At 34.3% G+C, this 24,226-nt stretch overlaps 1 protein-coding gene and 1 long non-coding RNA gene across 15 annotated transcripts; both read right to left on the reverse strand.

Moving 5' to 3' along the window:
• Nucleotides 1-1,763: 1,763 nt before the first annotated feature.
• Nucleotides 1,764-3,748, reverse strand: LOC141375885 (uncharacterized). Its single transcript, XR_012384688.1, has 2 exons — nucleotides 3,659-3,748; nucleotides 1,764-3,301 (listed from the first exon to the last, which is right to left on the reverse strand). It is a non-coding gene; the product is annotated as an uncharacterized lncRNA (long non-coding RNA).
• Nucleotides 3,749-4,737: 989 nt separating this feature from the next.
• On the reverse strand, nucleotides 4,738-22,800 carry rbm39b (RNA binding motif protein 39b). 14 transcript variants are annotated; one of them, XM_073909424.1, is made up of 20 exons: nucleotides 22,568-22,800; nucleotides 22,363-22,418; nucleotides 22,183-22,239; nucleotides 18,364-18,439; nucleotides 16,965-17,076; nucleotides 16,587-16,732; nucleotides 15,211-15,263; nucleotides 14,935-15,126; nucleotides 14,271-14,336; nucleotides 14,035-14,130; nucleotides 13,598-13,715; nucleotides 13,349-13,501; nucleotides 13,124-13,261; nucleotides 12,933-12,998; nucleotides 11,976-12,180; nucleotides 11,759-11,839; nucleotides 10,557-10,671; nucleotides 8,101-8,206; nucleotides 5,647-5,725; nucleotides 4,738-5,549 (listed from the first exon to the last, which is right to left on the reverse strand). In XM_073909424.1, the coding sequence occupies exons 9-20, from the start codon at nucleotides 14,333-14,335 to the stop codon at nucleotides 5,449-5,451; spliced, it is 1,323 nt and encodes a 440-aa protein (XP_073765525.1). In that variant the 5' UTR covers nucleotide 14,336; nucleotides 14,935-15,126; nucleotides 15,211-15,263; nucleotides 16,587-16,732; nucleotides 16,965-17,076; nucleotides 18,364-18,439; nucleotides 22,183-22,239; nucleotides 22,363-22,418; nucleotides 22,568-22,800; the 3' UTR covers nucleotides 4,738-5,448.
• Nucleotides 22,801-24,226: the final 1,426 nt, after the last annotated feature.

A 24,226-nucleotide genomic window follows, 5' to 3' on the forward strand; every position in this document is an offset into this window, starting at 1 on the left:
TCCACATATGGACATAATTTTTCTCTAAAAGTGCGTATCAAAAGATGATACTTATTTTTTATTGTTTTATTCTAATTAGGTTCCAATAAGCCAAATAGCAAAAAATAAAAAAATGCATGTAAAAACACATTGGGCCTTAAGAGGTGAAAATGAATTTGAATACTAATTTAGATTGTTATCTATGGATTTTCAAATGTATCTTAGTGAAGCTCGACATTATTATTATTATTATTAGTAGTAGTAGTAGTAGTAGTAGTAGTAGAAGTAGTAGTAGTAGTAGTAGTATTAATCTTATTATTATGTTTGATTTTTGTATCTTTCAAATGGCTAAATTCTGACTGAAGAAAATGGAATGATCTGGACAAATTATTATTTTTTTTTTTGGCCTAATAAAACGGCTTTTACTTTATAACTTTGACAGATTATTACTTTTTAATGATGTATGATGTAATAAATTTGTATAAAAAAAAATAAATAAATAATAATAATATGTATATATATATATATATATATATATATATATATATATATATATATATATATATATATATATATATATATATATATATATTCATAATTCTTTATTGTAAATCTTTAGCAAGTATTTTTCAAAAAGTGTGGTTATGATGACATCTGACAAGCTAATCCAGCTAAAAATAGTGCTTAAGATGTCACTAAACTGCACCATTTAAACCTCATAGTTAAATAGAAAATAACTGCAAAAAGGTCGATCCACTTTTTAAGAAAAAAAAAAAGAACCACTCCTTTCACCAGGCTGGCTACTGGCCTGACATACAGTAGCTATGGAAAAGTATAATTGTCAGTTTCTCAGTATTTAGTCTAAATTACTGGAATTATTAGGTAAGGATTTGAGTAAAGTGTCGGATAACACTTTCAAATTTAACTTTCTGATTGATTAAAAATCAGAATTGTTGCAGCATTGCTCATAGTTAGGCCCACACGGAATCTGCACACACAGAACTCCGCAGATTTCTGGCCCATTATTGAGTCTGTTTATTTACATAGGTAAATTTGTGTAAACTTATATTTTTTTCAGTTTTTTAATTAATTTCCGTAATATTGACTAACATGAAAGTGTTCCCTTGATTTATTTACAAAACAGTTTCTAAAAGTTACATTTTTTGTCTTTCAGTACATATTATGAGAGACTTGCTTTGTTTACCAAATAAGTGGATCTAGATGCATTGTAAACATTGAATAAAAGTTAAAAAAAGTTTTTATTTTTTTTATTAAATTTTTTTTGTTATGATACTCCCAAAATAATTCCATATAAATCCGCAGATTTTTTTTTTTTTTTACAATATTCTCAGCAGAAATAGCAAAAAAATGTCCACAGGTTCTGTCTGGCCCTATTCATAGGTTATAAAACTGAATATAAACGTCTGAAAACATCACATTTTTTTGTTATTTCATGCAATGATACCAACAATAAATTTAATAATATAATAAAATAAAATAAAAAATATTTAATTACATAAATAAAAACTAAACCCAGTGAAACTTTTCTGAACACTATTTTGTTTAATGTATTCTGATTACATTAACATAATTCAAGAACTATGTAAGTGTGTTAAATTAAATAATACCAATTTAGTTACTTTTTAGTTTAGTTTATTTGCTTAAAATGAAGATAGTCTCATTTAATCCTGCATGCAATGAGAGCGCTGGAACAGACAGAAACCAAAATGGCAGAGAACATGAACACATGGAAGAAAAGAAAAAAGAGATTATCTGAATGGACAGGGATTTTACTTTTTTATTAAGACAACAATTACAAAAGTAGCAAACACATTGCTTTAAACTTTCATTGAAGTTCTCAAGATAACATTATCCTACATTTTTATGTTTTTTTTAAGGCGAATGAGAGTCATACAGTGTTGCTAATTGCAGTGCTCCGATTTAAAAACAACCCTACAAGTTCTGAAAACCATTCAGCCAGATCACAAAAAGTAACGCAAAAGTATCTTAAGTAACATAACGCATTACTTACCATGTAAAGTAACTAAATAACACAACTAGTTACTTTTTGAGGGAGTATATAATTTTATAATTGTCAATATTGTAATGCATTACTTTCTAAAGTAATTTTTCCCCAACACTGGTTACCAATATTTTTTGTCTTAAATATATGATTTTTATGTGAAAGTCAGCCTTTCAGTTTTATAACAGTGAGTACATTATAGACTTTTAATTTATGTATGCACTAGCCCTAACGTGAGCCTAAACGGATTTGATATTATTTTTATCATCGCTTAGAGCCGAGCTGGATCATCCTGGGATTAGGCAGAAGAGAAGGTTAAGTTTTAGTGGCTCAATTTTGAACTTCCTCCTCAGGTTCCCAAGGTTTCGTTGCACCTCAAACAAATCAAATTAACCCACCACACAAGGCTACAGGCAATATTTTATTAAGTACCAGGATTCTGGAATTAGAGTGATGTTGATAGAGGGTTATAGACATGCAGGTAGTTATATGTATTAAGATAAACATCTAAAATAGTCTTACAGTGAATATTTTCTCTAATTAAAGTCAACATTACTTACCCAATATAATACAGCATATTGTAACTCACTAGATCCTACTAGATGCTTCTAAACGACACTGGCATCTAGTCAAGGGATGACTATAACTCAAAACAAAATATTAGACAGTTTTGAATATATGTTGAGCTGATTGTTTTATTTTGCTGTAATAATTCAAATGTTTTTTTCTACTTAATATTTACACATCCATATTTTTTAGCTTCATATATTGTTCACCTAGAATTAAAATTCTGTATGTAATTTGCTGATTTTCAGGTCATTTGACTTTTCATTTAACAATAAACAAGCAGTTTTTCTGACCACTTCACATGTCAAAGTATCTTCTGTAAAAAAAAAATACAGATTTAGAAATAGCTTGCATAAACTAATGTATTTTCAAAGATTTTCAAAAAGAGTTTAGTGTTGGGATAGGTGTAGACATAATCATTTGGTAATTTAATAATTATTAATTTAATAATATACTTTTTGGCCACTTTATTAGGTACAGTACTGGGTTGAGAAGAGATTTATCCATATTGACATGATAGCATCATGCAGTTGCTGCAGATTTGTCAGCTGCACATCCATGATGAGAATCTCATATTTACCACATTCCTAAGGTGCTCTTTTGTTTGAGCTCTGGTGACTGTGGAGGCCATTCGAGTGCAGTGAACTCATTCAAGAAACCAGTCTGAGATGATTTGCGCTTTATGACATGGTGTGTTATCCTGCTGGAAGTAGCCATCAGTAGACGAGTACACTGTGGTCATAAATGGATGGACATAATCAGCAACAATATCGGCTGTGGCATTGACGCGATGCTCTTTTAGTACAATGGACCCAAAGTGTGCCAGGTAAATATCCCCCTTACCATTACACCAAAACCACCAGCCTGAACCATTAATACAAGGCAGAATGAATCCATGCTATTATGTTGCTGACACCAAATTCTGAACCTAACATTCGAATGTTGAAGTAGAAATCGACTCATCAGACCAGGCAACAATTTTCTATTTTCCGATTTTGGTGTGCCTGTGCAAATTACAGCCTCAGTTTCCTGTTCTTAGCGGACAGGAGTGGCACCCAGTGTGGTCTTCTGTTGCTGTAGCCCACCCACCTCAAGGTTCGATGTCTTGTGCGTTCAGAGATGTTCTTCTGCATACCTTGGTTGTAACGAGTGGTTATTTGACTTGGGGTGCTTTTACACCTGTGAATAGATTCATTTGTTCAGAAACAGGGATTCAAACTGTTACAATGTAGCACTTTGTTCTTGGTGCAGTTCGCTTTCACAGGTCAAAGTTTCTAAACAGACCAAAAGAGCTAAAACAAGTCACGTGCGAGTAAACTTTCCTCACATTGGAGTTTTAGGGTTTATTTTGCAGAGTCCCGCTCAGCTGTCATGCATCCTTTTTTATTTTATGGCCATGAGCAATAAAGACATCATAAGTGAACAGCTGTGTATCACTTTCTCACTACAATCGATCCACTCCCGAGTTAATTTCAGTCGAGCCGAGACCAACTTATTCAGGCGATCTCGGACCGATTGATATGCTGAATTCACATATGCCAAACGAACCGCACTAACTGGGCAAACGAGACAGGTTCTACAACAAAAGTCTAAACAAAAAGTTCTATCCCCTCAAACCAGTCTGGCCAATTTCCTCTGACCTCTGGACTCAACAAGGCATTTGTGCCCACAGAACTGCTGCTCACTGGATATTTTCTATCAAACCATTCTCTGTAAACCCTAGAGATGATTGTGCGTGGAAATCCCAGTAGATCAGCAGTTTCTGAAATACTCCGACCAGGGTGTCTGGCACCAACAATCATGGCACGTCCATTCACTTAAATCACAATTCAGTTTCAGTTGCTGCCATGTGATTGGCTGATAAGAAATTTGCGTTTAAGAAGCAGTTGGACTGGTGTACCTAATACAGTGGCCAGTGAGTAAATAATCAGCATTTCTAGAAACAACCACTCATTTACATCCACTACGTATTGGACCTGATCAAGTATGTCATCGTGCTACAGACTGCGAGGCAAGGACACACTCGTATTTTCCTTTACTGTTTACAAAAACCTCATTCAGTTACCTAGATTGTAATACAAAAAATTTAATCTAACAGCCCCTTTCTTGAGGTTTTGTGCACTTACAACATTTGATTTTGATCACAAAGAGACAGACAAAAGTCATTGTTACACAGTGTTGTGAAAGTTATTTAATAAGTAGAAGACTTTTAGAAAAATCAATTTTTGATTATGAAAAGTTATAAATTCAAAGTTGTTACAGAAAACTTAACAGCTCGAGAAGACTCTTTCCAGAAGAAAACAAAAAACAAAAACTTTTTTTTTGGTTGCTTAAAAGTGAAGAATAAACAACGAACCAATAATTCACAACACAATGTCTGTCATAAAAAGACGAAGACTGATGAAAACATGTTTGACTTGACAGCCGAAGACACCTTCTTTATACCTTAAAAAGAAAAAGCAAACAGAAAGAAGTTCAAATACCTTTCAAGAAAACGGCAGAAACTCCTTCAAAGCCGGTTTTCAGGAGTCACGAGAGCTCATCCGGAGACAGCAATGATGTTATAGGTTTCCACTTATCAATAGACCACTGTACATATAGCTGGGAGCTGATCTGAACTTTGTGTTAACTACTACAGACGAAACAGAGAGGGTGATTCGAACTGTAGATCCACGCTCCAGCTACAATACAATATGAAATTACAGTCCGACTGTGAGATCTAGTTTCATACATCAGGTGGCCTTCCATGACAGGACTGTCTCAGACTCACAGCAGTTCATTTGGGAAGCGGTTGTACGGTAAATATACAGATGCATTGGGGTTCAAGATGAAGCAGGGTCAGGAAGAGGCAGAGGTCCGAGCCTAAACCACTGGCTGGATCACCGGTTCATGGGCCTAAGGACCTCCGTGGCTGTGGCAGCATCTGGAAACAGGTTATGGTAGGTGGGGAGGGGCACGTAGGCTGCTGTGATCATTTTACCTGTTAAAAGGAAGGAGATTGGGTTTAATGTCAAACAGCTAGGCAAAGATCTCCTCTAGAGGAGCTTGGAAAACTGGAGAAAATGAGATGCATTTACCTGCAAACCACCGCCCGTGAAGAGAGCTGACAACAGCCATTGCTACTGGGATAGTTGGACATTTTACATAAACATTACCCTGCAAAGAATAATAAAATTTTTTTTAGACATATTTATGACCCAGGACCTGAAAAAACATAAAACCAATTAAAAAAAACAAAACAAATAAGCTTTCCATTGATGTATTATTTGTTTGAATAGGAAAATAGTTGGAGGAGAAACAACTATTTGAATATCTAAATCTGAGGCTTTAAAAAAATCTAAATATTGAAAAAAAAATAATAATAATTTAAAGATGTCTAAATAAAGCAATGCACATTAATAATCAAAGATTTTGAGTTTTAATATATATGCAGTAATCAATTGACAATGTCTTCACGGAACATCTTTACTTAATATTCAAATTATGTTTGGCATAAATAAACTATTGTGCTACAAGTCTCCAGTGACAAGCCAAGCCATTTGTCTGATCGAACTGGACGCAACATGACAGAAAATTTTAAATACCACCAGAGGCATTCAGAAGTGGAGAATAGGCTTCTGCACTCCCAACCGAATGGTAAGGTTTATAATCCTAATTGACGCATATTAAACCTCTTTATCATCAAATCATTATCAAAAAGTGCATGCTGAGTGACTGCTGTAGGTTTATATTTTGTGTTACTGGAGATTTTTATAGCCTGTCATTTGTCTATACTGTACCGTCCCTACTCTTCTCAACGAACCCTTGTCTGAGTTTATTACACCTGAGAGATTACTGCAAATTCACTACACATCTATACTGTATTCAAACAGCAATAAATTTAGTTCAATTGACATGCTTAAATAAAGCATAGTGCAAATATAAATCCCCCTTCATTAACCATAGGCTGTTAAACAAACAGAAATGGCAGAACGTGATGACGTCAGTAATATGCAAATTAATGTATGACATAATCTATCGACTTTTAGCGACTTTTCGGGCAGAGCTTGTCGCCTTTTAGTTGAAAATAGTTGGCAACAGTGTTTCATTCATTCATTTTCTTGTTGGCTTAATCCCTTTATTAATCTGAGGTCACCACAGCGGAATGAAGTGGCAACTTATCCAGCATATGTTTTATACGCTGCAAATGCCCTTTCAGCCGCAACCCATGACTGGGAAACATCCATACACAATTTCAGCATACCCAATTCACCTGTACCACGTCTTTGGACTTGTGGGGGAAAGCGGAGCACCCAGAGGAAACCCACGTGAACACGGGGAGAACATGCAAACTCCACACAGAAATACCAACTGACCCAGCCGAGGCTCTAACCAGCGACCTTCTTGCTGTGAGGCAAACGTGCTACCCACTGCGTCGCCCCTGCTTCCACTTTCAGTATGGGAATAAATGTCATGTAAAATGGTATTCAAACACACATTGGTAGCATTTATCACTGAATAAAGCACATAATCAGCACCTGAGGTGACCACTGTCATAGTAGTTTATGCGGTCTTTCAGCCGTGATGTTGCAGAAAGAGAAATAATTTCTAAAATTGATATTTCACTTGTCACAGTTGTCGATGGTAAGGTCAAATACTCCCTTTAACATGGGGAAGACACCATCTTCACAAAACTTGTACAGTCAAATAACCCACTTTGGCCCAATCCCAATTCTCCCCCTTAGCCCTCATTTTGCGCGTTCACGTGAAGGGATAGGGGTGTCCCAACTTTCTTTAGCTTAAAGGCGTAGGGCTACGGTGAGGGGCTAGATAGCCATTGAAACTGAGTTTTTTCAGGACCAAACTTAAAACCAAGGGGAACGAAAATTTCCCAGAACACACCACCTACAATGGCAGCATGGCTGCACACCGAAGTCAGGAGATGTACAAATCAGTATTTTTTTTTGGTAATTTTTACAACAAACAAGCATATGTTTTAATACATGCACAATGGCATTTATGTATTACCATCATGCCTAAAAAAATCTGTCACTCGATGATACTCAAATACCCTGTCAGAAAAGTCTAGTGGCTGGGAATGACCTTTTTACAGTGTCTGTTATAATGTTAATGTTGTTTTCTTGTGTTTACATAGATGAATATGGTCACAGTGTAAATGCACAGTACAGTGATGAGCTTATTGCCACATTATATCGTTATGATAACATGATATATGCCTTCAGTGATTTCCTAAAGATAAATACCAAATAACACAACTGGATTAACTACAGCAGTGGCCATCGTCAATCTCATATATAGCAAGGTCTTGCGTTGACATGTTGACGTGTACAGGTGTTGTCTCGTTTCTTAGGGGTAAAATTTGAAGCCACTCCCCTTCACGCTCAGTTTCAAGGGGAAAGAGTAAAAAAAAATACAACTGTGATTGGTTCTTTATCATCTACAGACCCTTGCAATTAGGAAATTTGCTTCTGGAAAAAGCACTCAAAATGGTCCCCAACATTTTTTATAACGTCATAAAAGTTGTCACTTACTTGAGCAGAGTTTTTGTCGACATATATGTGAATTACACCTCCGTGTTTCCTGCATTCTTCAATGACATCATCTCTTATCTCAATGTCCCAGCCAGGTTCATTTTCCCTACAAAGCAGCACATCGAGAATGTATTATTATTTATTTAACCACAAATCATTCCACACAGCATTTGTCAAAGAAAATCACCCGGTGCTTCATGATCAATCATTATATACATCTTTTCACTCTTATTTTTTTATCGTGGTGCAAGCTGATGTAATTGGCTGTCGTCACTATGATAATTGTGTCAGTGTGAAGCTTCAGACATGCTCTCCGTCAAGCATTAACACAGACGGCCCGTGTGAATGGGGTGTCACTGCTTGATAGGGTAGCGACATTAGCAAGGTAACAAGTCTGCCACCTAAGCTTTTCGACAAAGCCACATTCATTTTCTAATCCCTGTCTATTCAAAATAAACTGCATTACTCGAATGTTATTATCACTTATATTCCCTGCCTAAGCAAACTACGATGAGCTGCATAAACGGGTTGGATTCCCTGTGTTTGGATGCTGGTATAAGTTTGCAAAGTTATTAATATAGATGCCGATGCATTGTTGATGCCACCTTCGTATAGGTTGTTTTCAATCACGTGGTTCTGGTGATGTGTGAAATTCCGATGGAGGTCAGAAAGTAAACAACTCAATGGGAGACATAGAGGAAAGTCCGGATATTCGTATATTTTACACCATATTTCAAAGGTGGTATAAATAGAAAATAGGCACATATGTTAGGCATGATCCTTAAATCATGAAGAGGTCCGAGTTTTTTACTGAACTAAAATATATTTGCCTGTCATCAAGGCGTTATATACTGTAAAACCTATTATGTTACATGAAAAAATAAATACTAGAGTGTTTGGAAGCATACAATAGATAATTACTTGAATTAAACTGTTGTAGCAATTATATTGTTGCTGTCGTATGACACAACTGTAGTAATAAATAAATTAATCAATAGGCTTCAGTTCTCAGCGCTATAATTATACACCACCACAATGCGTGAATGCACCACAGTTTACCCTAACGCTACAATATTTATGACAGTTTACTATTCTACAGTATACTGTAGCGTTCGTAAACAAAGAGTTATACAACTTACCATGTGGTTTAAAACATGTTCATTATAAATTACTATACTTTTCCCCCATTGAGATATCTTCCAGACATCACGAAATAACTTACCTAACACATTAATAATAATGATAATAAAAAAAAAATAATGAAAGCGTACAAAAGCGTAGACACATAGTCTACATTATTATTCATTTATTTTTATAGGGTGCAAAAGTGCTCCAAAATAATAACGATCAAGCTTGATTTCAAGCTTGTTTAGCCGCAATGGTTACATTTCATTTTTGTTGTCGAGGAACTTACCATCATCAAACTTTCACCGCTGCTGCACATATAGATGTTACGGTTGTTAATTCCACCAAAAATGCCAGTAAATGCATGAATTATTGCAAAGCAAGACAGAGATTTCATTACAGCGATTACATAGCGGGGTTGTTTATATTCTCCTGGATTTTGTACAATTGTGGTGGTGTTTGTATTTTTATAGAACACATTAACATATTTATACACATAGCTAGGACTGTATAACATCTTTGTTGGTGCTGTCAAACAAATATTGCGCTTGTTTGACAGCAATCCAAAAGTTTGTACACATGGATGTATTGAATAAATGTAATAAAACATGCCGCCTTTTCCTCTATTTTTTTTTTCAGCCAGCAGAACTTTTCCCCATTTATGAGCAAAAACTTTTGGAAGTCTATAAAAGCTGTTCGGCATTTCTTATTTTGACCGATTTAAACAATTATAAACAACATAAAAAACAGACACATGCTGATGTTCTGATGGCAATTCCAATGTAGAAGAATCACTACCTGAGTCTCGTGCATCATCAATGATGTCATGTGAAAACAACCAATTTGGACCCTTCACATTTGTGTAGCTGGGAAAGATGAGAAGTATGCAATGGCATCAGACCTGGCTCTACCATACCTCTGAAGCCGGTGGAAAAGCAAAGTACTTTGAAATTTTTATAATTTGACAGGTCATCTATGCTAGTAAACTATGAATGCACATACTCTAACCCGATAATTTAATAAATGAACTGCCCATTATTGTCTAGAAAAGATTAGACAAACTAAGCAATAATAATTTTGCTATAATCTGCAGCATTGTGCTGTTCATTAGATGAGTGGACCGGAGCATGCGCATTCAGCCATGTGACTGGTGCAGCAGACCTGTCTAGTTTCTGTTTTTAGCAAGATAATTTCATTGAAAAAATTAACACTTTCAGAAGACTTGCAAGATAAAGGAGATCTAAACTGGCAAAAGCACTAGCTCCAAACTAAAACCTGGTTTGTGCTGGTGAAAAAAGGTTTAAACTAGTGTTAGAATTATTGCAACTCACATCTGTGGATTGAACATGTTGGAGAGCTGTAAACAGTGTGTGGCCAGTGGCTGGGTTGGAAGGTTCATAGCTTGGTTCATCCCAGGATTGGGAATAAGAGGAGGTGTTGCTGAAGCTGTAAGTGAAAAAAACATACACAAACAACATAAATAACTGCCACAAGCTACGTGTCCATCCACTTATTTAATGCACATTTTGGAAAAGCGCATAAAAAAAACAGTGGATGAAAACGCCAAGATGCACATAATTTTAAAAATGTGCATAAAAAAACATGCACATAACTGAGTAGGATAAAGTTAAGATAAGAAAAGATGCGCTTAAACCACAATGAAAACACTTTTACCGAACAAAAAGCCATACCAGCAGGCTGAGCACATTGTAAAACATCTGAAATGTTGTTTTTTGTCATTCTAAAATGCCTTAACTATCTCAGTATTAGTGTTCTTATATTATTAATGACTTCCAGAATCAGGAGCGTCTGTGCTCCGCGTCTGATGCCTTCAAATGCCCAAGTCATTTATTAAATAAAGAAAAGATTCAAGCAGCTTCTCCTACTGTTGTAAATTCCGTTTTTACTGTTGGTATTTGGCACCAGTTTATCAGAAAGTGACAATTATGTTCGCTTTGACTCTCTGGATAGAAACGCTGCTTTATACACACATCTTTTACTTTATATTCAAGTTTAGCATAAGGTTTATTCACATTTTTGGATGAAAACATAGCTACACACACTACACCATACCTTACGCCATGCAGGTAAGCATCGCAGTTCATAGGAAAAAAACTAAAACTCTGAACTCAGTAAGTTCTAAATATTTCAGAATGCTGCAAACTGGACTGGTCATGTGACAATGACAATCTGATCAGCTTCACCCTTTTCGTAACAACACTGAAAGCTCAGCATAGGTGGAGGCAGAGCTGATGTAACTGTAGAGGGATAACCAGAGCAGGACTATTTGTAAATGGCTATCACTCTTAGTCAATTGTAATTTAAGTATGTTTTTAAGTTTTGGTTTTAAATTCTAAAAAAAGTACCAAGTAGTATGTTGAACAGTTTATAGCTATAAAGTGAGAGTGACCAAAAAAAAAAAAGTTTCACAATCACTGAATTCAATATAAACAATATGAAACGTGTTTCCTCTTTGGGGTCTTACAATCTAATGCTTTCTCAGGTTAGAATATGAAAATAAATCAAGACTCACCATTTGGCATATTTCCAAATGACACAGAGCCACTCATCTGTAAGGCTTGCTTAGCAGCGGCAGGAATCTGTAGTCCTGTACCTGAAAAGGGAAAAAAAATTCAGATACAATATCAATATTTGTATTAGTTTGAAAAACAAAGCACTCAAAAACACAAGTTGTTTGAATAAGGCATTGGTACATGGAGAAACAATAACACTAATTTATCAATCTGCACCTTCTGCAAGTCTTGCCATCAGCTGTAGACGACCTGTCGTGCCCAAGTCAATGCCAGTTCTCTCCAGCTCATCATTGTCCAAGAATGAGCTTGCTGAAGAGGCATCTGATCGCTCAGTAACATGACCCACCTTCATTGGCCGCCCCGCAAGCTCAAAGCCATTTAGCTGCTCCAGGGCTTTTTTAGCACATTCTGCATCTGCAAACTGTAAAAGCAGACAGCCAATGAGAACAAATAGACATAGTTGTGCTTCCTTTACCAGTCAGAATGAAAAGAAAATAGAAGGGAAAATAAATACATACCATGAGATTTGTAATTATTTTCCTTAAATGTAAGATTTTATATTTGTTCACCTCTGAAATGTACAGTAACAATTTCTAAACATTATTATTGCTATGCAACAGCAATAAAAGTCATCATTTCTTTAAACTAAGTTAACTTGATACAATGATTCTGTCCATGTTTTGCTCAGTGTGGACATCACTAGGCATGGGCCAGTATGGAATTCTGACGGTATGATAACCTTTGGATAAAAACATCATGGTTCATGGTATTGTGATTAGTGCTCTAAATTTTTTTTTTTCTTACAATTTCTAGGTAAAAAACTAAAAAAAATTTCCTCTTTGTAGAAAATATTATTTTCGGAAACATATTTTGTAACAGTAAAGTATTTTGTAACAGTAAACTTTTCAGGCTAAAAAATTAAAATAAATCATTGACTTCTGCTGTCTTCATTAGTTTCAAAAACACAGATTTCTTTACAATTTAAAATGTCATATTTGGATATATTTTCTGCTGATAAAAAATCTTACATATATCATAGAAACGATATAGCAGAAAATTTAGCTGGTTTTAAAACCTTGACCTTTCCAAACCGCACTATACCGGTTATCGTCCCATGCCTAGACATCACAAGATCTATTTAAACTGAAGAAATTTGCATTCTGATGAACTCACTGATATGAAGCCGTATCCTTTTGACCTGCCAGTCTCACTGTCCATCATTAGCTGGATGCCCTCAATCTGAAAACAGAAAAATAAATAGCTTAGCAAATTCACTCCCTGCCTATTTTATCCTCCTTTAGCTGATTATTTATGAATGCTAAAATGAGTAGCAAAATAAGGATGCTTTAAAATGTCATACAAACCTTTCCAAAGGGCTCAAAAATACCCCTGAGCATGTCCTCGGTTATGTTAAAGTGCAGCGAACCCACATACAACCGCATGGGCCCTGCGCCACCTCTCTGGAGCATGCTGGCCATGGCTGCTGCTCTGTTCTTCTCAGCCTGAATTGAAAAATTTAACAAAATGAATCCCATAGATTATATTAAACATCAGAAAGAACATTTGTGCAGAATTAAAATTACTCTGACCTGTGAGGCCTGGACTATGATAGGCACTCCAAGCACCCTCTGTCCTGTGAGGCCGATTGCTAGTGGGACTGATGTTGAATCCACAAACTCAACGTAGGCAATGCCTTTCGACCTCCGAGAATTTCTATCTGATATCATCCTGACGTCACGGACCTTAAAAACAGAAGGTTTTGTCTGTCATTTAACAACAGTAAAAAGGAACTATTATGGAGATCACAAACAAACATGATTTAATCTGGGGCTTCATACTTTTCCTACTGCTGAGAAGAAGTCTTCCAGATCTCTGGGTCGAATTCTGGCAGCGAGCTGCATGCAGAACACCGTACGGGCATCTCTCTCCTCAGGGCTCAGATTATCTATCGGCTGCCTGTTTGAAGAAACACACATGTAAATAAACACTAAAACACATGTCGTTCCCTCAGGAAATAGAGATTATGTGAATCGTCCCACTACATAAGCCATTCTGCAATCATTAATAAAGCACATATATATTCAAGAATTTTTCTCTGAATGACCTTTGACTTTCTTTTGCATTGAAATTAACATCACAAAGAATACAAAGATCCTGATTGGTTAACGCGGCGTGAATGTCCGCTGAAGTTCAGATTGTCCAACTTGGCTATGGAGTAATTTGTGTAAATACTTTAATTCTACAGTACTTCAGCAGACAGTGATGTGCATCTCACCTGACAGGGCTTTTGTCCTTCTTAAATGGGCTTTTGTCCTTCTTGAATGGGCTTTTCTCCTTCTTAAATGGGCTTTTGCTCCGAGACCGTTTTCGACTAGATTGAGAAAGCTCGGTTAGTTTTTGTTGATCACTGATTCAGGTTCAAATTACTCTAAACAAATATACATACAGCAAATACACATACAACAAGCACACACACACTCAACAGGTAGCAAGAGTCACAGATGAGATCACCTGTGTTTGGGAAAATGTTGTGGGCCGGTCTTCCCTCCAGGACCACCATTTAATTTCTGCCCCATACTGTGACAAAAAGACAAAATGACAGTTTGTCGCTATAAAATCATTTTAAAATAGCCAAATGCAGACAGAAAACTTCATTAGAAGTGAACTGATCCAAAAAAATGCCTTAACTCATATTTTACATTTAGTATGTTATATAAAACATGAGGGGACGAACCATGACCACAGTGTTACCTACCTATAATTTATTTAAATAGAGTACAACTAAATGATAAATTAAAACTAACAATATCAATAATAAAATAAAAATTATAACAATTTAATAATAATGTACTAGCAATAGTTAAAGCATTCACTAAATATCCTTAAGAAAATTAGGATTTAAATAATATTTATTTAAAAGCCTGTGCAATTTGTTAATTAAGCCATTGTTTATTAATGGAGAGAAAAAAAGAAGCATTTTTTTTTATTACCCCCAGCTTTACTGAACTAGGCCTTTAAAAACAAGGTATGTACCCAACTGTAATTTTTGTGTAAAAAAAACCTATATATTTTACGTCCACTGTGAACCCCCTAAACAATCCAATGAAAGACAAAGCAGCACAAAATACATCAGAATGTAGCCTCTACACTTAATTAAAGTGAGGGTTTAACTCACAAAGGGCTTTTGCGTCCACGGCTACGTCCACCGCGATCCTTACTGCGGGATCGTGAACGTTTTCGCTCTTTGCTCCGTGAAGGCTTCCGCTCACGGCTGCGACTCCTGCGGCGCTCTCTGCTCTTTTTGCGACCCCCGCTTCTACTCCTCCTTCGGCCTGGGCTTGGACTTCGACTATGGCTGCGTCTTTTCCTTTAAGTAAAGAAAAACAACACCAATTTAGCTTTTTTAAGCATAAAAAGAAATAAACACACGTAAAAACAGGTATTTGCTTACTTCTTGCTGCGTTCCTCATTGTGACCATTGGCGCTAGATGACTTGCTTTCACCCTGAACAGCATTGAAAAAGAGAACAACATGAATCAGAATCAGATTTCCTGCCAATTATGTTTACACACTGACACAAGGACTTTTTCTGGGAGACAGAAACTTCCAATGCATTGACAATGACAATATTTAAAGAGATGATTGACCTAAAAATGAATATTTTCTCACCCTCAAGTGGTTCCAAACCATTTAAAGTCTTTATACTATTGAACACAAAATAAACCTTTTTGAAGAAATCAGCAAACCTGTAACCATTGACTTCCATAGTAGAAAAAACAAATACTATGGATGCTAATGGTTACAGGTTTCTTTAAAATATGTTCTTTAGTGTTCAACAGAATAAGTATGTCAAAAAGGTTTGTAAATGATGAAAATGTAAATTTATGGGTAAACCATTCCTTTAAGATGTACATAATATAGTAAAAATAAAACAAGTATTCATTTAAAATATATACATAGGTGTATGTAAACACAATATATTTACAAAAACGAAAAAAGACAAGCATCATTGTACAGGTTATACACATTTATGCAAGGAAATATAAACAAAGGGGTTTGATAAGGTGAATTAATTTGCTTAAACAGCGTTGAATACAGAACTTCTTTAACATGGGTGACAAAAAACGTTGTGCCAGAAACAGGTGGAAACATTGGAGGTGGAGAGGGGAGGGGGACAAGAAAAAACGACAGAAATACTACTATCGTTGGTTCATTTATGACAAACTGCTTGCATGGTTTATTTTTATAAATAGATATACAGTAACCACAATCTGTTTTAAAAGGGCTATATGAAAGAATTTGCTTGTATGAATCATCATATGTAAAAGTTGAAAAACGAGACCTATCCAAATTTCATGGGTTTTCTATAAAGGCTTGTAGACCTTGGACATTATTGCCAAAAAAAACAAATAGATTTGATGTTTTCGTCAAGTACCTGAACTAAATCCACCACATGCATTCAAATCGGAGTCTTAATGTATGTCAGCAGTGTAGCATCTTTCTAGATGTCTGTTACTAGTATATTGCTACAAATGCATTTTGCTTTTTTACTTTTAACCCAATAACTAAAACAAACTTTGTTTTGAGTGCACTGGGGAACAGAAACACTTGTAGTATGTTGTGTGTGCATAAGAGAGAGCACAAATATTAAGTTGCTGGTCACAGTTCAGTTAATGGCCAAAAAATGCTAATTTCTACATATAGCCCATTTAAATAAGCAGATGCTAGCAGGGTCTGATATTTAACATCTAAAAAGTATGACTTAAGTTCAAGGTCTTGAACTTAGAACATTTTTTGGGGAGACTGTCAGGGACGTGATATAAGTACCCTGCTATTTAAAGCCTAAGTCTTGTTGTAGCCATGCTACAGAGATGCTAAATTTCCAGAGTCGAGGATGTCAGTCCTTGTGATCTTCCCCAGATTGCGCTGTTGCACTGTGAGAGCTCGATGCCATCTCTGTCTCACAGCTTGTCCTGAAGCAGACAGGGATTTACACGGCTTAGTCATATCGCTTCCCAAAAGACACCGCATCAAAGTCAGCCAAAAAAAAAAAAGATACTTCAAACTTGACCAAAATATGTACATTTATAATTTTAACAATGTCTGTTAATAAAAAAAACAGAAAGTTGTATATATACATTTACTGATAGAAATGCATATTCTTGTAATAGTAAGTATGGAAATATAAAAAGAGAATGCACAAACCAAATGTCATCAGCAGCAATGGTTTTAAAGTAACTGGGTAGAGAGACAGCATTGCATTCATGTAGTTAAAAATAATTGATAGAAGACTTCCATTCTTTTCACCTTTGAACACCTACGATGACATCAGATTTCAGGTCTTAAATTTACAAATCCAGGAGCAATGAGCAGGCTATACCATAGAGAAATTCAAAATTAACAATATTTCCAATGCAATATATTTTTGGAAGTTTTAATAATTTTTAATAGCATTTATCACTATGATGAAGGTCTACAGTGTATGCAAGGTGTACCGAATCTACAATACAATTCCAAATGTTTGGTGTGTGTATTAAAAACTAATTAAACTATTATTAGGATATTTGTTAAAATGTGCTCAAAAAAATCTCTTGATTTCTATTCATGAAAGAAACTTAATTCATTGCTACTGTTTGTAACAGTGGCAACTAAATAAGTAAACAATAAAAATATAAAGGCTGACTGATTTTGACTTACCAAAAATAAATAAATAAATAAATAACATTAAAATAATCGCTTTAATTTGTAATACTATCCACAAAAGTACTGTTGTATTTTTTTATAAATAAATGCTTCTTTGGTAAACACACATATATACACACACATATATATATATATATATATATATATATACTAACTAAATAAATATATAAATATATATATATAAACACACACAATTGAAGTTAGAATTATTAGCCCCATTTAGATTTTTTTTAATCACTTCCCAAATTATGTTTAACAGAGCAAAGAAATTTTCACATTATGTCTGATTAAATTTTTTTCTTTCGGGAAAAGTCTTATTTGTTTTATTTCGGACAAAATAGAAGCAGTTTTTAATATTTTATCAGACATTTTAAGGTAACCTCTTTAGGCTATAGATTTTTGATAGTCTACAGAACAAACCCTCGTTATAAAATAACTTGCCTAATTACCCTAACCTGCCTAATTAACATATACAACCTAGTTAAGCCTTTAAAAGACACTAAGCTGAATACCAGTGTCTTGAAAAATATCTAGTAAAATAGTATATACTGTCATCATGGCAAAGATAAAATAAATCAGTTATTAGTAATGAGTACTTATATGTATAGGAATGTTTTGACCAAAAGATTTTCTCTCTGTTTAACAGAAATTGGGGAAATATTACTTGGGCAAATAATTCTGACCTTACTTTAGTGTGTGTGTGTGTGTGTGTGTGTGTGTGTGTGTGTGTGTGTGTGTGTGGGTGAGTGTATGAGTGTATATATATAATCTTGAGTGACAGTGTTTATTTTGTCTGCCTCTGCATTAGATTTTGTTCTGAAATTGATATGTTTATAAGATAGCGTTCTATTTTTGTTTACCTAAGGGATCAAAGTACATTGATACACTGCGCAATTACTACCTTAGGTTTTTTCACAGTTCACACTGGAATCAAAGATGTATTCAGGGGAGTAGAGGTGAGTTATCATTAGGCAAGTCTATAAAGAGAGATAGATGGGCATTTATTTGTCGTTCAGGATATCATAACTCACAACATAACTCTCTCTCTTACACATTAGAAAATTTCAGTCATGCACAGACAACAAACGCAGGATTTCTGAGCAACCATATGAAAACAAGTTCAGCTCAAACACATATGGAAATTAGGTTGTCATTTATCCACCCATGTCATTCCAACCTGAATGGAATCATTTACTTTTTTTCTGAGGAATATAAATGAGAAATTAAAAAGACCAAAAATATTGATATCAATTACAAATAATAAAGTAGCACATGAAAGTTTGTTTCAATGTGCAATATGGAAGCTTTATGGGTGAAATAAGCCAAACGTGTGTATTCATTTATGATGTTGAAAGCTTTCTGATTACTAAATAACAGATTCTCAAGGATTTGACTTTAAAGTGCATATTTAAACTACCATTGATGTGCCAAGAGTGTCAAAATAGGTTGGAAACTGTTTTATCTTTCCAAAAAAAACCCATCAAATTTAAGCCTTTTCCTACACAAAGTAACAACAGTCCACAACAAAACAAACCACATTTTTACTGGCTTAAGTCCTGGATATTTTCTATTCGTTTTTTTTTTTTTTATGAGGATGTCAAAATAGCCTTTGTTGAAGAGTTAAAAGTATGACCCAATGTCACCTATGAGGTAAAACAAAATAACATTTTGGCAAAATATGCGCACAACAACAAATATTGTAATATTTTGCAGAGTAATGGTTACAATAGTTTATATTGAATTTCTTTTAACCCTTTAACTGCCTGTTCTACCAAACGATTGACCACATTTTGACAGTTTTAAATAATAATGGTTAAAGTCATTTAAAGAATAGCCGTTTTAAATAATTGTTCACACTACACCGCATTGTTCGTTTAGAAAAAAAAAAAAAAAAAACATAATTCTGTTGCATTACTACACTAGTTTTTTGGTTTTGCTTTTTTACAATAAAACATCATTTTCAAAATCATGTTAAATGAAAATCTGAAACATTGTTTGGCATACTTTAAAAAATAAAGATTAAAGATTTTGGTTATATATATATTTTTAAATTGGTCTTACACTTTATATTTTCAGATTTTTCAAAGTATGTGTATTAATTCCGGTACTTTTACCATAAATCGATATATCTACCATTTGGTAGAGGTTAGCCGCTTTCCCACTATCGTGCCAAACCATTCTAAGAACACTTCGGTACGATTACGTTTGTTTCTCCACTGAGCCTGGAATGGTGCGGCATGATTACAAATTGATCTCAGCCCGGAATTCTCGGCACGGTTAGACAACCGTGCTGAAATGTGCTGACAGATTCTGTGTTTTGACGTCGCGGCTTTATTGACAAGCTACCACAGCTGGCTCAGCGGAAGCGCGCTTGTCATCAGACATCCACAAGTGAACTACACTACATTTTATATAAAGAAAATGATCCAGGTCTAAACGATACAGTTTGAAAAGGGTTTTAAAACCATAGCACAGTCTCTGGCAGAGAAATGAATGACTCATCACATTCTCATAAAGATATTTTATTTATTAAAGTTATTATTTCATTGACGTGAATACAACTAACCATGTACAATATAATTACAAAGCTGTCATCTAAAATCTTAAAATAATAAAATAGCCTATTATTTTATTTATGGCCAGAGTTTGATTTAATTTGATTGAAATCCTAGGCAATGAGACCTTTAATTCACCTGACTGAATGTGAGTTAGCAAGCAGCGCTGCATTTGGTAGCACAAAAACTTGCTCTGATCCGGGAGAGAACTTTATCAGTGACTATATGCACTGCTGAAAGCCTTTTTTTTCCTGCTGCGCATTCAATTAAACGAATAAAGACACACTTAACATCATCAATGTCCACAACATCACTATATCCATGAAACACGAACTTGCAGAATCTTTTAACAACGAGGAAATAACTGCACTTATTGGCAATAACTACACTTAATAACTGTCCCGATGGCTTGTTAATTTATTACCGGCGAGACCACCTGAAGGATGGTTACAGCGTCTTGTAATGTCGGCTGTCCAAAATTCTACGATATAAGTCACTGTCTGTCCAAGGTACTGTTGTATGATTTATATTAAAGCCTATATATGCACCAATAAACAAGTCAAATGAATTAATGAATTAAATAAATATGTATTTTTAAATGTCGGTATTGCTTTTACTAAAAAAATAGTACGTTTTACTCAAAAAACTGTACGTTTTGACAAATGTTTTATAATAACAAAATGAGCCGTTTTCATCGTTTCAGCTATAGGCCATTATGAATCAGTTATACATAAGTTTGACATTCATGGGTGCATGTAACATTTTTCTGTGTTTTTGTTCTTGGTGATCTTTAATATATACTGGGTAGCTACGCAAACATTTTCTAAAACGTCAAGCAAGAATTTGCCTACAGCTTGTTAGTTAATTATTTCATTTTTCAAATTATATTTGCTAAATATAATAGCCCTTTATATTCTGATAATCTGATAATAATTCTGATATTCTGATATATATATGTTGTTTCATATTCGTTTTTTATTTCACTTGATACATTTATTATTCAATGTTTGAATACTGAAACAAATAACAGCCATCGCTTAAAGGGTTATGTTTACCATCAAAATGTAGTATATTTTATATCATTTTCAACATTTTGGTATCAAACTGCTGTGTAGTTTAATTGATTTTCAAAAATTAAGAAATTAAAGTGCTATATTTTTTTTTTATTAGTGAAAGGGCCCGCTCACTTTTGGCAAGGCCTGCACAAAATTATATTTCAGCCACAATAATACAAATGCACTATTTTTGTTGCATTATCATTGTTTATTTTTCTGTTATGTACAGAGATTTGACATTTTAATTAATTACTTGGCCCGCTAATCATTTTAAATCATCACTTTACATTTTGGTAATTTTCCCTCTAAATAAAATTTAGCCAGAGCCATGCAATATATTTCTAAATAAATAAAGGTGCCATGACTATATTTAGCACCCCTATTTGATAGAGCGGGCGTAACAGGGTTTAGTCACGCAGTTGCTTTCGTTTTTATGAACATGAAAAAAATAGTTTCGGCTTTTATTTAAATTTAATTGAACAAAGGGAGCCGTTTACATTGCGTTGCCAAGGCAACTACTCATGCGTTTTGTGTAATGTTTCAAACAGTTTTGTTGCAGCAGGATAGTGGAAAATGAAACTGTATCTGTGCTGTCTGGCCTGGTTTGGCACGGAATGGAACGCTTCTGCATAAAGAACGATTCAGCACGATAGTGGAAAAGCGGCTTTTAATATTTTATAAATTATGAAACGTGTTTGATGCATTGAGTGTGTTAACTAGCGACATTAGGAGATAAGATATGCGATCCAAACATTTTTTCTCTTGGTGGGGCTGTTAAAGGGATAAATCAATGTAAATAGATTAAATTTGTGATATTACCGGAAACAGACTGTTGTACTCTTGTGTGGCATGAAACTGGCATAGTAAATCAAAATGTTCAATTTAATAAAAGATTGAAAGAGTTCTTAATCACTGAATGTGATATTTTTGTTTGAATCTTTGAGTTCCTCATAAAAAACCGACAACCATACAGGTTGGAACAGTGAGTAAACTTGTAATTTTTAATTTTTGGGTCAACTAATCCATTAACACCCATCGAACAAAAAAGGAAGAAAAAGAAAGGGGAAAAAAACAGAGAAGAGATCAGGTAACTTCCGGTCGCCGACCCACCTTCCTATAAGGAGCTTCTAGCATGGCCTCAACGTCGAAGTCGTCTGCCATCCTGACCTGTTGTATGAACAAAACACGGGGTTTACAAAATACAACACGACGATTTATACGTTATGGTTTTGTTAAACTATTTGTGTTAGAGCTACATCGACCAAACAAATAAACATAAATGCATCTTACAGCCGAGTTGTGGTCTTACTGGTTTATAAATAACACGCTCGATTCTGCAGCAGACGCTATCGAGACAACAACAGCATTACATAAGCGGCTAATTTAGACTCCACACTCATGTTCTCACTGACAGAAATCTGTGGTTTGTGCACCATTTTCACTGATGACTGATCCAAATTCATAATTAGACATACAACATATTTGGAAAAATTACCTGTTTTTATTTACTCCGTTTGTCGTCGCGACCTCTGCGACGCGCGTGAAGCCAAGAACTGCAAAAACAAATGGTCAGATTCGCTTATAGACCAGCAACACACACAACGATCAAATATTCTAACAAAAACAAAGAGCGACGGATATGTCTATTGATATTTGACAAGAATCGGTTTAGTTTGTCATGAGGTTTTCCCCACAAGACAACTTCCTGCTTTGCCCAAAATGGACGCTATAGGAGGCGGGGTTTCCTGTCTTCTCGTTGTTTTGATAAAAGTCCAGAAAATTTGAATTGTTATTTTTTCTGTACATTCTGTGGTTTATTGGCATCAAAAATAAATAAATAAAAACAATTGTGTTATTTTTTTTCCCAGGTTCTCTTTTTTGTCTTGTTTTTTTTTTTAATATCTCTGCTCGTAATTGCATCGGAAAGAAAAAATTATAAATAATATAGAAGTCTGACGTATGGCAATATAACTATGCAAATTGCATATATACAGGCACATCTTATATTTGGATTTAATGTAAAAATTTAAATGGCAGTTATATATATATATATATATATATATATATATATATATATATATATATATATATATATATATATATATATATATTTGAATGATAATCAGTTATTCACAGTGTGCGATGTTTCTGTTCATGTTAGACAAACTAGTTTTTTTTTTTATTAAACTCAGCTTTACACATGCAAAATAATGTGTGGTTATGCTTAGTAATTTTTAGTGAATTGAGTTTAATAAGTGGGAGTTTAAGAGTTTATCCATTTTTCTAATAAAAAATCTAATGTTTTTCTACATTAATAACAATTCATTGTCATTTCCACTACCACCCTGTCATTTTCGCCATCACAAACATTTATTTTTATTTTTTTAAAAGTTCTTATCACACATTAAAATTGTTTTCAAATTTTATGAGTTCATGCTCTATTCAATAGAGAAATTCAATTTATTTTCTAACAAGCTCTTAACCAAATTAATATTACATTTTAGAGTGTGACAGGTGTACAATTCAGCATTTGTTCCTGAGGGACTAATTTACTTCATCGACAAATGTATAATTATTGGATACATTGTGCAAAGATTGGCCAAACTAGACACAAAAATTACTATTTTTGACTGCCATAACTTATTTCATAGATAAGTATATTGAGATGTGGTGGAAATGGCATTTGTTCATTTTACTATGGAAAAATGTTAAATATTAACAATTTATTTTCTTATCTAAGTTTGCCCTCTAACTAGACAAATTGTTTATGAGGCTATGTTGCATTTATTTTTAACAGGTTTTTTTTAATTAACTTCACAAGGCTAAAAGTGCCTACACATGTTCAAAGCTACATATATTAGCTACATATAAAATATTTATTTATATACTATATTTGAACATACAGTTGAAGTCAGAATTATCAGCCTCGCTTTGATTTTTATTTTTATTTTTTATTTCCCAAATTATGTTTAACAGAGCACGCAAATTTTCACAATATGAATATTTTTTTCTTCTGGAGAAAGTTTTATTTGTTTTATTTCGGCTAGAATAAAAGCAGTTGAAAAAAAATTTAAACACCATTTTAAGGAAAAAATTATTAGCCCCTTTAAGCTATATTTTTTCGATAGTCTACAGAACAAACTATTAATATACA

Source organism: Danio rerio, chromosome 8, assembly GCF_049306965.1.
Source record: "Danio rerio strain Tuebingen ecotype United States chromosome 8, GRCz12tu, whole genome shotgun sequence".
Taxonomy (NCBI): domain Eukaryota; kingdom Metazoa; phylum Chordata; class Actinopteri; order Cypriniformes; family Danionidae; genus Danio; species Danio rerio.